General features: G+C 42.3%; 1 protein-coding gene across 1 annotated transcript in view; it reads right to left on the bottom strand.

Annotated features, from left to right (window-relative positions):
- Nucleotides 1-1,864: 1,864 nt before the first annotated feature.
- mfsd12.L (major facilitator superfamily domain containing 12 L homeolog) overlaps nucleotides 1,865-16,847 on the bottom strand; it is an 87,371-nt gene continuing 72,388 nt past the window's right edge. Inside the window, 1 exon segment of the mRNA NM_001091125.1 lies at nucleotides 1,865-2,248. Within this exon segment, the coding sequence (NP_001084594.1) occupies nucleotides 2,160-2,248 (89 nt within the window). The 3' untranslated portion in view covers nucleotides 1,865-2,159.

Below are 16,847 nucleotides of genomic sequence, written 5' to 3'. Positions count from 1 at the left end.
TACATTTGTCAAACTATAATATTATAAAGGCCAGGTTGAGAACATAATCCCTTTTTAAAAGAACTGGTCTGTCTTTCCTCCATTCAAATGGTATTACACAATATGATAAGGAGTCTGAAATCGGAAACTACTGTGATAAACTCTGGATAAGCATTAATAAATGTAGGTTCCACACCTCCTAAACCACGTAAAAAGTAGTTTGTTACCCTCTGGTTCTGTTCTCATCAGGAACTTTATATCTTTAGGCATAGGTTTGTAAATAGTGCATGCGTAGCGCCAGACTTATGGGGCTTTATGTTTAGCACCCCCAAATGGGGACCTGCAGCATGGTTTAAAGGGTTAGGGATATTCTAATGCCATTTAATAAACATGCTTTTCTTTTTAACAATATGATTCTGACTGGATTACTACCTATTTGGGATGATTCAAGTGTGGTTTTAGTCCCCTTTTTGTTTTGTTTGATTTGGTTTAGTACTTAGTTGGAGAAACCCACTTGGTTCACAATAGGGATAATGATTGATTATATTAACCGTGCTTCTTTTTTGATATGTTGGGATGTATAAAACATGCCAAACTAAATACAGAAAATGGCCTGAGAATAAAAGCAAACCGAGAATCCACTCCTATGACGTGATTTAGTCCTTTCCCTGCCTGCCTCCAGAACCAATGCGTTGGCCCGGGTGCAGGCACATGCTGTGGATTTGTGCGCCAAAATGCATACTCAAACCAAAATCCGTAATATAAGCAGATTTTGGTTTGCATTTATCCACAGAGATCCACTGTGTGCGGCATTAGCCTTAAAGCAACAGTAACATCAAAAATGAAATTGCTTTAAAGTAATAAAAATATAATGCAGCGTTGCCCTGCACTGGTAAAACTGCTGTGTTTGCTTCAGAAACACTACTATTGTTTATATACATATGCTGCTGTGTATCCATGGGGGCATTTTCTCAAAGGAGAAAATGCTCAGATTACACAGCAGATAAACTCTATAGAACATAATGGTGTTATCTGTTATCCACTATTTAACCTGTGTCATATAGCTAGGGTTGCTATCTTTTTAGTTCCCAGAAACTATATAGTGTTTCTGAAGCAAATAGTTCAGTTTTACCAGTGCAGGGTAGCATTACAAGGTATTTTCATTACTTTAAAACACTCTGCTCTTTACTGGTTGCACAGTACCCTCTCCCAACAATAAAATACACAAGATGGCTTTGAGAACAAATCACCCAGCTGTTCAGCTATTCTCATGGCAGAGGATATACCTGGTAACCTATATTAGGATGCCAGGAGGCTGCAACCCACCAGCCTATATTGCGTCCATACAATATAGGTGATATTAACCAAATGATTCCTGTCCCATTCAAAAGAAATCTGGCAGACCTGAGTCATGGAGAAATAATTCTTGCATACTTCATATTTCAGCTAGTCCCTGAATTATCTCAAAATAGCACACTTTCTGACTGGCCTAGTGAACAGACCAAAAATTATCAGAGAACATATTTAGTTTGGCAGTAGCTCTTTGAATTATATATTGCAAGGCTCCAGAACATCTTCAGATCAAAAAAACCTTTCCTGTGACAAGATACCACTTACATACTGGTCCTAATCATACCTCAGCTGAAAGAAGAAAAAGTTTGTACCAGTGTCACGATAGAGCTCCTGCGCCACAGCTTCTGTCCCAAATAAGAAGCAATGCAAATGCCAAATGTTTAAGGTTGTGGACAAACAGGAACATAAAACCGCAGAAACTGTGCTGCAAGGTTTTTTTATTCACAACATGTTTCGAGCTAGTGGCTCTTTTTCAAGTGTTAATCATACCTCATCAGATATCTATAACTGTAAATAATTTCAGCACAGACAGTTGTTAAAAAGGTTAATTGTGTTTATTGCTTCTCATCCAAGACACAATATTCTGGTAAGGTTACAATTGTGGGTGAACATGTTTTGTAGTTTCATTGACATGTTCTTTAGTGCTATTCCCTTTTAAATATTTTACTTAAAAATATTTTTGGAAGAGGTTATGCAATCCTGAGAAGTCTGACAGTCCAATAAAATAATATTGAATTTGTAATTTGTGACAATGACGTCAGTGTGCAAAACTAGGAAAACTTAGGAATGTATCAAAATGGGAACAATCTCTTCTCACTCTTTAGAACTCATGTGTTCAATGAATTTATTTCTTGTGTATTGGGAGGAGGTCTTGGAATATCCGAGGAATCCTGGATGGTATAAATGGAGATGTTGCCTATATAAAGAAATAAATAAAAGGATCACTAGATGGCTCAGCTGGGCAGTTTTAGAGAGAACACTGACAGTAAAAATGCACAATAAACAAGATCTTATTTAGCTACTTTCCACAGTCACTATTGTAAATAAGGCACTAGCTCTGTGAAGAAATGCATCATTATCATCGTTATATAATGCAAACATATAGAACATGATTAATTATTCAGGTTCCTGTCTCACTGGAGAATACTATTACATTTTCTAAAATAAATACACAATGGTAAGTTTTCTCAGAAACCAATTACAGCCCTAGTGCTGTGATGACAATGTTATTGGATTTTTCATAATGCATGGATATTTTTTAAAAAAAAATATATGTAGATCATCACAACACAGCAATCATCAAATACATTTTATAACAACTATTTGTAACTGCTTCTCAGAAGCAAAGGCTGAATACAATACAATTAAAACAAATATCTCAGCTATACATAACTGTAGATAATTTATCAGGGTATACCATTAATCCATGAAAATTTCCAGTATCCTCTAAAAAGGTTCATCTTCTTGATTAAATTGATAGTAGGTAGAAGAATATGCTGATTTTATACACACTAAGGTCAGATTTATCAAGGGTCGAATTTCGAAGTAAAAAATACTTCGAAATTCATTCATCGAATTAAAATACTTCAACTTCGAATATCGAAGTCGAAGGATTTTTCACGAATTTGGCCATCGAACAATCAAAGTAAATAGAACGATTAGAAGATTTTAGCGTACGATAGAATGATTTTACTTTGATGCGTAAAGACTTAGAAAAATAGGCTAACATAGCACTTCAGCAGGTTTAATTTGGCGAACTATTGAAGTTGAAGTTTTTTTTAAAGAGATAGTTCTTTGATTATCGAATATTCGAACTATTATACTTCGAATCTAATTCGAAGTAAATTCGAAGTCGAAATATCCAAAAAATTACTTTGCATTTCGAATTTTGTTTACTTCGAAAATTCCCTCGAATTCACTTCGACCCTTCATAATCTGCCCCTAAAAGTATCTAGCTGTCAGAATGAAAGCTGTTCATATTTGCTTTAAAAGATCTATGCTACTGCTACATAGGGTTGTTTCTCAGTGGGTATATATCAGGTTGTGGAGAAAAGCCTAAAACTACCTGGTGTTGCATGGTGGGTACCCAGGACTGCCCAAGTACCCAAGTCAAGGGCCCACCTCCCAACCACCGCAGCACAGGCAACCCATGTCCCTTCCACTGCTCCACAACACATCTGTTATCATGTTGTACACTGCTGACTAACATATTATAACCAATGTAAAATAGTTAAGGACATATTCAAGAAAATGGTTATTAATGGAGGATTTCTGTGATTACCCTGCATGTCATAAATTCACGCACAAGGAAAACAACAAAGCTTAATAAATAGGCATTTTATTTCATACCAGCCTTTACATCATTTTTGGCATAAAATAATTTACAACCCTTAAAAATATTTTTACTAAACCCACATAATCTAAAACAGGATGCTACCTTGACAGCATGTTTGGTGACATTCCAATAGTAGAGTAAAAGGCCATGATTTGGCACACCTTAATGTTTGCCTCTCCCATTCTTTGAATTTTTCAAGTTTCATTTTGTACTATTCTATTGTTGCTCTAAGGAAGCCGCCAGTTGCCCAAACCAGACTGGTCAGGCAGGTCATGAGACAGTTGAAGGAAAATGAATACATAATTTAATGATTTCAAAACAGGTTTCCCTGGTAGCACACCAAAAATATACTGTGCTAATTTGTCTGCCTACCCAATGGTACAGCATGCAAGAACATGCCACATGATTTGCAGCTTGAAGTAAACAACCTCTAGGGATGTCTCTCTTGTGTTTTCGAATATCAAAATAAACAAACACAAAAGGAAACTTTTTTATTTGTGTCAAATCAGATCTTCTCCATACATTTAAAGAACTGAAAAAAAGGTGTTTTACCATGTTTTAGAAGTACTAAATACAAGTAAAGAAAAGAGGAGTTACATGTACAAGTATTATAGAAATGCATATATATCTACATATGCATGTCATTGGCTTGCTGTAATTGTCTTGCAAAGGCATGAGACGTGTTATCCATAATGCTTGGGACTTTCCGTAATTTGGATCTACATACCTTAAGTCTACTAGAAAATCATGCAAACATTAAATAAACCCAATAGGCTGATTTTGCTTTCAATAAGGATTAATTATATCTTAATTTGGATAGAGGTACTGTTTTATTATTACAAAGAAAAGGGAAATCATTTTTAAAAATCTGGATTATTTGGATAAAATGGAGTCTATGAGAAATGGCCTTTCCGTAATTCAGAACTTTCTGGATAATAGATCCCATACCTATATTCCATTCGGTTTAATGCCCCCTCTTTCCCCCACTGTATACAGTGTGTTTTATACAACTAATTGCAATATACAAACGTCTTCAAATTGTCCTAGCTGACAGAGTCCCATTCAACCCAATTACAATCCCTTAAAAAAATTATCACTGCCGACCAGATAAACCCCAACCCTGGCACACTAGTGTAACTCCGTACCTTAGAACATCTAGTAGATCAGCTGAACGATGGTGGAGAAAGTCACAAACTGATCTTGACTTCATCCACTTCAAATTCATGCTCTCTGCTACAATTGAGCTCTAGCAATAGCTAAAGAACAGTACTTCTTTTCTTTAATCTCCACTCTGTCTTCTAAACTGCAGCGACTGTTTGACAAACTTAACTCACTCCTATGCCCCCTCCACCTATTAATGTAACTGCCCAAGAGCTTGCTCATTTCTTTTAATGAAAAAATCTCTCTCAGACTGAGCATATCGTCTGACAACAATCTCAAGACTTACGTGCAGTCCACTCACATCCACTTTGCACTCCTTCACCCCCGCAACACTAGATGAAGTTAGCAAACTTCTTTCTAGCCTGCTCAAAACCCACAACCTGCTCCCTTGACCCCATACCCTCTCACCTCCTTTATCTAATTTCTGATACACTCTCTCCTGCTCTTACCCATCTATTTAAACTTTCACTCTCTAATGGTACTTTTCCATCCTTATACTAATCACTCCTATCCTCAAAAACCTTCCTTTGATCCTAGCTCTCCCGCCCACTATCGTCCGGTTTTCCTTCTTCCGTTTGCATCAAAGCCTGGAAAGGCTTGTTTACAAACGCCTAATCCGGCATCTCACTCAAAACTCCCTTCTCAACCCCCTGCAATCTGGCTTGCGCTCAGCACACTTAACTGGATCTGCATTCACCAAAGTAACCAATGATCTTCTTCTGGCAAAGTCTAAAGATCACTATTCCATACTAATCCTTCTAGATCTCTCTAGACATTCTATACTCAGCTGGCATTCGTGACATGAAATGTTCCTTTAAAGTTGCCTTCTCTAACTCTACTTCTTTTTTTTTTACAATTGTTTTTTATTGAATTTTCCCAGGCACATATACAACCATGTTCATGCTCAATAAACTTTGTTACAATCAAATAACGGCATGCAATAAGCATTGACATACTTTTTACAAAGCACAGACGTTGCAATAGACATGCATGAAAGATAATAACTCCGTTATTCAGTGACATCACAACAACCAATGTCATTTGGAAACATGAACCCACATTCAGTATTGTATATACAGGTATATGCACCCAATACATTCCCCCTAACTAGCGGCCAACCATACCTAAACCAGGAGGTGTATTACCTCAGTTTCCTATTAATCTCTTAGATTTATCAACATAAAGGAAGAGCTCCAAGCTCTGGTTTATCTCCACATGGATTACTCATCTACCTATTTTGGGGGAGGTGTGCATCCATCCAGTCAGTCCAAATAGCATCAAACTTAGCCGGACAGCCTCTCTTGAAGTACGTTAATTTATACATGGGAACATTGTTATTTACCATAACTATCCATTGCTCTTTTGTGGGCGCTACTGAAGCCTTCCAGTGAATAGCTACCAATTTTTTAGCATAAACAAATAATGCCGACAGAAGACTTCTAGTTTTACGTATAGGGGTTATTGATTCAACATAATTAAGCAGAATAGGTAGGGGGTCCAGGGTCAAGGGGATAGAAACAACCTCCATACATTCAGCAAGAATCTCTTTCCAGAATATTTGGAGCTTACCACATGACCAGACCATATGCAGAAAAGAGGCTGGGGTTTGATGACATTGAGGGCATTCATCAGGAATAGTGCTGGAGATTAAGGATAACCTATGTGGTGTGAGGTAGGTCCTATGCAAATATCGAAATTGTATCATTTTATCCCTAACACTGATAAGAGACCCAAACGCTGACTCCAAAACTTCTTCCCATAAATCTGTGGACAACGTAGGTATATCTACATTCCATTTCAAGTATAACTTGGGGAGTGTTTGTGGCAGAGGGAGACTGATCAATTTATAAAATTGGGACATTGGTTTACGCAATCCTTGGGTATGAACATAATCCTCCAACCTGATGGGACTAGTTTCTATTTTTGTAAAAGGGAGCTGGGCCTGGACAGCATGACGTAGCTGTAAATACCTGAAAAACATTCGATTCGGAAGACTAAATTTGGATTGAAGATCGTTAAAAGATACTAATGTCCCTTGGTCAATTATATCCCCAATGTACTTTATTCGATAATTTGCCCACAGTTGAGGATCAGGGATTGTTAACAAATGAGGTAAAGTCGGATTGAACCATAAGGGAGAGAATTTTGAGCAATAAGTTTTGTCTTTGCGAAAACATTTTTGAGCTAATTTCCAGTCAGCGACAGTAGCTTTCATTAAAGGTGTAACTCCTCTATTTACACCAGTTCCCCTATATAAAAGATTTTTTAAAGCTTCTGAGGATCCCAGAATGTGAGATTCCAAAATGGTAGCAGCATTTGACCCTGAGGGGGACACCCACCACCATGCAGTCACAAGTCTAGAAGATAAATAATATGAGCGCATATTAGGAGCAGCTAAACCGCCAGCTTCAGAGGGCAATTGAAGGGTAGATAAAGAAACTCTAGGGTGATTATTCGCCCAATAAACAGTGGTAAGAAGGGAATCCAACTTTTTAAACAATGAGTTTGGGATGGAGACCGGGGTTTGCCGAAAGACATAAGTAAATTTGGGTAGAAGTGCCATTTTGAATAAATTAATTTTACCTAGAACCGTTAATGGAATCTGAGACCACGCTTTTGTTTTAACTTCCAACAATTGCAAGAGTGGACTCAGATTCAAATCAAGAAATTTGTTTAAATCTTTATTTATCCAAATCCCTAAATACTTAAACGTATCCACCCATTCCATATCGGTTTGCATGAGAGAGGGGTCCGGGAGAATTTGGTCTATCGGAAAAATGGTAGACTTCAACCAATTAATCTTAAGGCCAGAGAAGGCAGTGTGAGTATTAATTAAATCCAGTGGTTTCGTAAGCGGTAAATAGGGACTTTCGGGGCGTGGTCTAGTCACTGATGTGAGAGCACGCACATTCTTGAGCTCCGCTGCGGACCCAGCTAATAACCCTGCTAAACCCGCTTTTCTTGCACCATTGGTGAGCTGGAGGAAACCACAGAAGAGGCCCAGCCACAGAGAATACTAATGGGCCAGAATCGGGCACAAAAACGGGCGTCGGAGACGGCAAACCGCTTGGAAAAATTTGCCCGCGAGACTCCGCAAGATGGCGGCGGTAAGGCCCAACAGACCAAAGGCCCTGCCTCGCGCCTGAGTGCGCCGGCTGTGCAGCCTGACGACAGTAATGGCTCGCCTTCAGACTCTCAGGAATCCTCTGCAGAACCGTCGCTGAGAGACATAATGTCGGAGATACGATCGGCGAATGAGGCATGTACCACACTTATTAATACAAAAACGGATGAGATAAAAATTGACCTGTCGATCATTAAACATGATATGCAAAAACTGCGGGAAAGAACGACGGCGGTCGAGTCTCGAGTGAGTACGCTATTGGATTCCTGTAGAGAATTGCCAGAGCAGTACCAGGCGGTGAGAAAGATTATTGAGGACTGCCATAAAAAGTCTGATGACTTGGAGAACCGGTTGCGCCGGAGTAATCTACGATTCATAGGATTTCCAGGTTCGGCAGCGGAAACCTTTATCGAGACATGGCTAAGGGAAACCTTTGGAGCGGAACATCTTTCCACCTCCTTCGTTGTAGAGAGAGCGCATCGGATACCAACTAGGCAGCCACCCCCGGGCGCGCCTCCAAGACCCATGATTGTGAAGCTGCTGAATGCCCGGGACCGTGATAAAATACTCTCCCTGACGCGAGTACAGTCCCCCCTGAGATTCCAGGCTGCCACGATTTCCATCTACGCGGATTATTCAATGGAGGTGCAGCGTCAGAGAGCAGGATTTCAAAGTGGGAAAGCTCGTCTGAAAACAGCCAGCTACACCTATGCAATGCTATACCCGGCTAGACTACGCGTGCAAGCGGACGGCCGCACCTACTTCTTCACATCACCTCAAGAGCTGAATCACTGGCTCGACGAGCAGGGAGCTCGTGCATAATTCTACACCGTCGGGATGTGGGGCCGCTCGGGTGGATCTCCAGGCCCATGTGAGTACTGTGGATTACAATTTTTTTTTTCTTTTTGTTTTTGCCCAGGGGGTCCCTTCCTGTAATGCTACATGTGTTATGCCTCTGGGGTGGGGCGGGTGCAGGCCCGGAGCCCAATATGTCTACCCGTTGTTGCTTTATGGAGGACCAGGATGCCACTCTTCCGCTGCTACAGGTCAGGTGCCTGTTCTAGACTCGGCCAGAAATGCGTGGCACTGTCAATTCTGCAACCAGCGGAATGGGGCCCCCAGAGGAAAGTGGGCGATTGTGTTCAGACCATTGGGTCTGCGGCGGATCAAGATGGGAGCTCATTGGATACTACAGTTCTATTTTTTCTATTTTTATTTCTGCCTGTGAGAGGTTTACAGCCGTTACTCACGGCGTGGCTTGACTGTCCCCTAATCTAAAGTTAACATTGTGTTGTTATGGGTTTAGTTCTACCTGCCGACACGGTGGTGCTAGAAGGGGTGGGGGGTATTACTCTGGTTGGGGTGTTACGTAGTGCACTGTTACCGCACAAATTTGCTACTACTGTTTTTGCATTTATCTGTTTTACTCAAGGGAATGCTATGTTTCTGAACCATGCGCAATCTGTATACTCAGGCTTACTACAATTTATGAGGGAAGATGGCTATGAATATCACTAGCTGGAACGTGAGGGGTTTGAACTGCCCCATTAAGCGCAGGCTGGTCATGGACTGCTTGAAAAGGCACAACACGTCCATTGCCTTCCTACAAGAAACGCACCTGACAGGGTCTAAGGTATTAGCATTGAGAAGGCCTTGGGTTGGATGGGCGTGCCACGCCTGCTTCTCTACACACTCTGCGGGTGTGACTACGCTAATAGGTAAATCAGTCCCCTTTAGATTTGACAGCATTAAATCGGACCCGAAGGGTAGATTTCTTTTGGTGCATGGGTATATTTACAACAGTGAGATTCTCCTGGCCAATATTTACATTCCTCCTCCCTTTGATCCCACTGCCGTGCACTCCCTGGCCGACCACTTAACTAAATATCCGCATGCCTTGGTTATAGCTGCTGGCGATTTCAATGAGGTCATGTCCCCTATCTTGGACAGGCTGAGGAAGCACACTGACAGGTCTCCGCCAACCTCTACTCGCCTCACTAAAATCATAGACTCTATGGCTCTGATTGACATCTGGAGAGTGGCCAACCCAGGTAAAACTTTATTTTCCTGCTATACAGCTTCACACCAAGCCCTCTCGCGAATAGACATGGCCTTCATTAATACTAGGGCACTTCCGTTTGTCAAGTCCAGTGGTTATCTCCCTCGGGGTATCTCTGACCACTCCCCTATGCAGCTTAAGTTAGAATTGACACAAAAAATGGAGCGACCCCGACCCTCCGTTCACCCGGTGTGGTTAAACATTTTGGACAACTACAAGCAGGTAGAGGGAACTATGACAGATTTCTTGTCACTGAACGGTGACTGTGAGGTAATACTTCCCCTTTGGGACTCCTTTAAGACGTTTGTTAGAAATTCCATAACCTCAGAAATAGCTGAATACAAAAAGCAGTCCAAGAAAGCAACTCAGGTGCTAGAGGAAAATGTGCTAGAAAGTGATAGCCGGGCAGCCGCGCTCCCCTCCCCCGACAATCTTAAACTGCTACAGGAAGCGCAGGAAAAGTATGCGCAAGACCTACAGTCCAAGGCGCTAAATAAACACTACTTTAGCAAGGTGAATTTATATGAATATGGGGACAAAGCAGGGCGCCTCTTGGCCCACATTGCTAAGTCTCATACTTCCCCTCCCCCCATACCGGCCCTCAAAGACAAACAGGGAACTCTCCATACAGAACCTGACACGGTTAAAGGTATGTTGGTGGAGTTTTATAAAGACCTATATGCCAGTAAGCTCACAGCAAATGAGAATGAGACCGCAGCTTTTCTAAATTCTCTTACCTTACCAACTCTCTCCCAAGATTTTAAGGAGTTCCTTGACTCTGATATAACACTTTTAGAGATCCAGGAAGCCATCGATTCATTCCCGCTGGGGAAAGCTGCGGGCTCAGATGGGCTTCCCATTGAACTTTACAAACGCCATGTCAAAACCATGGCCCCTCAACTGCTGAAAATGTTTACTGAAGCTTTAGTCCTAGGGCAACTCCCACAGTCCTTGTATGATGCTGCTATAGTGTTACTCCCCAAACCAGGAAAGGATCCTCAACTATGCGAATCCTTCCGTCCAATATCCCTACTAACAGCAGATGTGAAAATCTACGCCAAAGTATTGGCTAAAAGATTGGGGAAAATTATAACTCAAATTATTCACCCCGATCAAATAGGGTTCATCCCCGGGAAAACTACTAGTCTAAACACAAGAAGGTTATATCTAAATCTTTCACTCCCGCATGACAACGTAGGTTCCAGAGCAGTAGCTGCCTTGGATATTGCCAAGGCGTTTGATACTGTAGAATGGCCCTACTTGTGGCAGGTTATGGCAACGTTTGGCTTTGGTCCTAATTTCATTAAAATGACGAAACTCCTTTACAAGCACCCTACGGCCTCCCTACGACTCAACTCACTCAGCACATCAAGTTTTGCGCTTAGTAGAGGGACGCGACAGGGCTGCCCCCTCTCCCCCCTTTTATTTGCTCTGGCGATTGAGCCGTTTGCCCAGGCAGTTCGGACTCATCCTCAAATCAGGGGGTTTGAGCAAGGTTTACATGTGGAAAAAATTCAACTTTATGCTGATGACACGGTGGTTTATCTGGGGGACAGGGGGCAGTCACTGCGACACCTAATTGAACTGACAGAAAAATTTGGTGCTTTATCTGGCCTTAAGACCAATACCACCAAGTCAGTGCTGCTCCTGGTGGATAAGCAAGGGGAGGGTGAGAACCTTACTGACTGCCCTTTGGAAGTTGCTGACTCGATTACATATCTGGGCATTCAGGTTGCACTACCCATGTCGCAGTTTATTGAGCTTAACGTGGACCCTCTGGTCCAATGGACCCAACTTAAACTTAGGCAATGGGAGTCCCTCCCGATAGGTCCTGCGGGGAGAATTCAACTTATTAAAATGTTCATTTTGCCGAAATGGTTGTATGTATTGTGGCACGCTCCGGTCCTTCTTCCCAAAAAAGTGTTTAAGAGAGTACACAGCCTCTGCGGTACGTTTATTTGGGGAACCTCTAGGCCCAGGCTGCGACTAACTACCCTAATGCGGCCCAGGGATTGCGGGGGTATGGCACTGCCAGACTTGTATATCTATTATGTAGCCTCCCAACTTACACATATCTTACCTATGATACACCAGGACCTATCTCCCCCGCTTCATCACCTATGGTCAACGGTATTGCAGCACCCTACTACAGTCTGGCCCATGGTACTGATTAGGAAGCCACGGAAGGCCCGTTCACCACTACTGGAGCTTCAGGGTACCGTGCTGAATTTGGCACATAGGATGGTGAATCATGTGGCCTACCTCCCGCAGACCCCTATATGGCATATTGCGGTATTCCCTGCACTTACCCTGGTAAGCCCCCATAGAATTTGGCTGGAACTTAATATAAATACCCTAGAAGACATTTGGGCTGATGACCAAGTTATATCTATGCCACGCTTGATGGAGGAAAGGGATCTCCCTAGCACACAATGGCTGACTCACCATAGGCTAAATGTAATTTTGACTAGGCAGTTTCAGGACAAGGGTATTGTGGTTGCAAATTCCCCAATAGTCGATGCACTCTTGGACACTTATCATAAAAAGAGAATATCTACATTATATAAACAGCTAAGCAAAGCAGTATATGTGGACACAGACCTCAAGGCGAGGGATGCTTGGGAGGCTGACCTGGGTACCATACATGATGATCAATGGGAGTGGGTGCTGACAACCCCCAAGATAGTGGCACACTCGTATAAGCATTCGTTATTGCAATTGTATTTAATACATAGAGCATATTATACTGTACATCGTTTGTTTGTCATGAACCTATCCCCGACTCCCAACTGCATAAGGTGTAAAGTGAATGTTGCTACGTTACTACACACGCTGTGGGACTGCCCTAAAGTCCAGCCGTACTGGGTCAGTATAACTACTTGGTTGTCAACTAAAATACCTGGCTGGGGTAGGGGTGATGCACGGAATTGTCTACTTTCCATTGACTTGGAGGATTCTTTGGACACTAGTACTCTGCACTTTGTTACGAAAGCCTTGTTCCAGGCCAGGAGGCTTATCACACTGCATTGGAAAGACCCTTTACCCCCGACACACTTAGAATGGATAAAAGCTATGGATGGTTTGGCCAAACTGGAACGCACCATTCTGGACAAAAGGGGTCAACTATTGAAATATATAGTTCTTTGGCGGCATTGGACTGGTCTGGGTTGGGAGGGCAATGAACCCGATGTTTAGGCTGATCTATGCTGTTATGTTAAGCGTATTCCGGGGTGGTACTGGATTACATTGTTACTTTGAAATGTATTGGGGTGTGCGTACTTTTGAGCAAACAATTTGTGTCTGCGACCTTGACAGTCTATTTTCTCTGTTATCATATGCGATTGTTCAATAAAGCTTCTTTGAGTAAAAAAAAATAGGGACTTTCCAAAAATAACAAGGTATCATCTGCGTACATTGCAATTTTTTCAACATGAGATCCGACTCTTAAACCTGTCACGTCCACATCTTCTTTTACCAACATAGCCAACGGCTCCATCGCTATAGCAAATAGCAAGGGCGAGAGCGGGCAGCCCTGCCGAGTTCCCCTAGCAACATCAAATAATTCAGAGATATTTTGATTGGTTCTCACCTTGGCTTTAGGTTGATGGTACAGTGCCTTAACCCATTTTAAAAAATTATTTCCCATGCCCATAACCTGTAATATTTCCCACAGGTAGATCCATTCAACAGAATCAAACGCCTTTTCGTTATCAAGCGCTACTACTACTCTATGTCCATTGTTATCGTGATTCACTGCCATGTTAGTATACAGGCATCTTAAATTGATATTTGTGGACCGTCCAGGTATAAAACCTGTTTGATCAGTTGAGATTACAGAATGTATAACTTGATTAAGGCGTTTGGAAAGTATTTTCGCCAAAATTTTGGCATCGACATTAATCAATGAAATGGGCCTGTACGACGAACATTGCAAGGGGTCTTTCCCAGGTTTGAGAAGTAATGTGATCAAAGTTTCACTCATGGAACTCGGCAGTGCTACCCCCTCCAAAACATCGTTAAAGAACCGTTTCAGTTTTGGCATTACCAAGGACCCATGTACCCCATACCATTCTGACGGCAGACCATCCAACCCTGGCGATTTCCCAGGGGGGAAAGCAGATATAGCATCCAAGATTTCTTGATCAGTAATTGGCTGGTTCAGAAACTCCCTGTCCTGGATCCCTAACTGGGGCAACGGGATATTGTGTAAGTAATTGGCAACGTCCCTCTGACTGTGTTGGATTTTGGAGGAGTAAAGGTGCTTATAATATGACACAAATACCTCATTAATTTTATCCGGAGCAGTAATTACTCCATTTTGACTATCCTGGATGGCAGGGATAGTAATGCTGGCTCTGTCTAGTTTAGTTAACAACGCCAATAATTTCCCATTCTTCTCCCCGGAAGCGAATACATTTGCTCGGTGATATAACAATTGTTTATTGACCACCTGAGTTTGGGCTAGCGCATGTTTTTGCAACAAAAGTTGGAAGTCTTGTTTAGTCTCCAGGGTAGGGTTTTGAACAAAGAGAGACTCTGCTAGGGACAACTGTTTTTGGATATCCGTTATAGTAGAAAGGGCAGTCTTATTATATTGCTTTATACATGAGATATATTTCCCTCTAGAATATGCTTTAAGGGTGTCCCATTCAATTTGCAGGGATGCTGTGCCCTCATTAATACTAAAATGTTCCTTAAGATCCTCATTCACCTCTTCGGTTATTTTGGGCTGTTCGGTCCAGAACCTGCTAAGTTTCCAGAACTTATTAATCGGAGAAGTCAAACTAACCACCCGCAGTAAAATTGGAGTATGATCTGATATTCCACCCGGCAAAATTTCAATTTCCTCTAAATAGCTAGTAAATTCAGGGTTGCCCAAAGCCAAATCAATCCTAGACATAGTACTGTGCGATGCTGAGAAACATGTAAATTGTTTCTTGACAGGGTGTTTGGCTCTCCATAAATCTGTCAATGCAAAAGTGGTAGCCCAGGTGGCCAGTGCAGAGGTAGAGCGCAAACCCCCTGTTAACCTATCCACGTCTGCATGCATAACAGAGTTAAAGTCTCCCATCAATAGCAAAGGTGCTAAGGGCAGAGTGGCAATTTTTTCCATAATGTGGAATAGCAATGTGTCGGAGAAGGGGGGAGGGTTATATACATTTACAACAATAAACATTTTGTGATGCAACATACACAGAATAATTACATATCGACCCTCCTTATCACATATTACTTTGCTCACGGAGTAGTTACACGACTTAGCAAACATTATGGACACCCCCCTCGAATACGTAGCGTGCAAGGAATGATATGAGTCAGCTAACCAAGGTCTTCGAAGTGCCTGTTGTACCCGGGTATCAGCATGGGTTTCTTGCAACAGGATAACCTGTGGTTTATGTTGCCTGATAAAGTTAAATACTAGACGCCTCTTAACAGAGTCTCCCAATCCCCGAACATTCCAGGATAGGAAAGTTAGATTAGCCATTATTCAAGTAAATCCACTGTCCCAGAGCAACACTCCAAGGTACCTGTAACCCAGAGCCTGTGGCACTCTTCACAAAAATCGACAAAAAACCACATGTGTTCCATCGTAGAGATTTATCCGGTATGGAAAATGATTGGCCAGAACAACAAATAAAAAACCCCACTTCCCCCCCACCCCACCTGACCACCCCAATTGCGGACAAGTATGAACCCATAGAAAAAAAAAAAAAAAAAAAAATTTCCTACTAAGACGTGGGAAGAGGAGGAGAAAGTAACAGAGAAAAAAAGACCCCTCCTGACTCTTCAGTCTGAGTCCAGACCGGCAGTGCACTGCCCGAAGAACCTAGAAATAAAGTGGCGATCATCGCTTTTTAACAGAGCCGAGCGAGTGAGCTAAATTGTAGACAATTTGAAAAAGAGAAAAAATAAACCTCCTCAGGTATCCGTCTGTTGTGGTCGTCCAGGAGATGCCTCCGATGGTTGATCGTTGTGCGGCTGACGGTCGAGCCATTCATGTGTCTCCTCCGGGTTATTAAAGAAGTACACCTTGTCACCTGTAACCACTCGTAGTTTTGCTGGAAATAACATGGCGTACTTAAGTTGGCGTTTCCTCAAAAAGTTTCCTTCACTGAGGCATATTTTTGACGTTGCTTACGTACTTCTAATGAAAAGTCCGGATAAATAGATATTCTGTGATTCTCCAGCATAATATTTCCCGCCTTCCTGGCAGCAGTCAACGCAATGTCCCTGTCCCTGTAGTTCAATAACCGCGCCACAATCGGTCTTGGTGGGGCACCTGGTGGAGGGGCACGCCCAGGGACCCTATGGGCCCGCTCAATCACAAATGTAGTAGTAAAATTTTCGCGCCCAAATTCCGTAACCAGCCAATTTTCAAAAAAATGCTCCATATTACCTTCCACTTTTTCCGGCATGCCAACCACCCTGATGTTATTGCGCCTTAACCGATTTTCGATATCATCCGCCCTTGTATCCAAGGCAGTAAGATGGCGGGTCACTTGCTCTAGTTTGCGTGGCATAGGCTGGACTGTGTCCTCTATATTAGAAAGTCGGCGCTCCGTTTCAATCGTGCGCTCTCTTAACTTGTGCATATCTTGCTTGAGAATCGCAAAACTAGTGCCCAGTTCTTCCAATTTCTGCACCACAGTAGTGTGATTTTGTGAGATAAGGAGCATTACCTCCGACAGGGTTGGTTCAAGTGTTTGGGCCTCAGGGGTCGGAGGCACCACCGGCGCCTTCTTTGTAGCGGCAGAACTATGGGTTGGGGAGGACTGCATTGAGGGAGCTGGAGGGGAAGATCTCGCAAACTTACTCAGTTTCGCCGAAGTTTGTTG

The sequence above is a fragment of the Xenopus laevis genome, chromosome 1L (assembly GCF_017654675.1).
Source record: "Xenopus laevis strain J_2021 chromosome 1L, Xenopus_laevis_v10.1, whole genome shotgun sequence".
In the NCBI taxonomy this organism is placed as follows: Eukaryota; Metazoa; Chordata; class Amphibia; order Anura; family Pipidae; genus Xenopus; species Xenopus laevis.
This window is presented reverse-complemented; position numbering and strand designations above follow the sequence as displayed.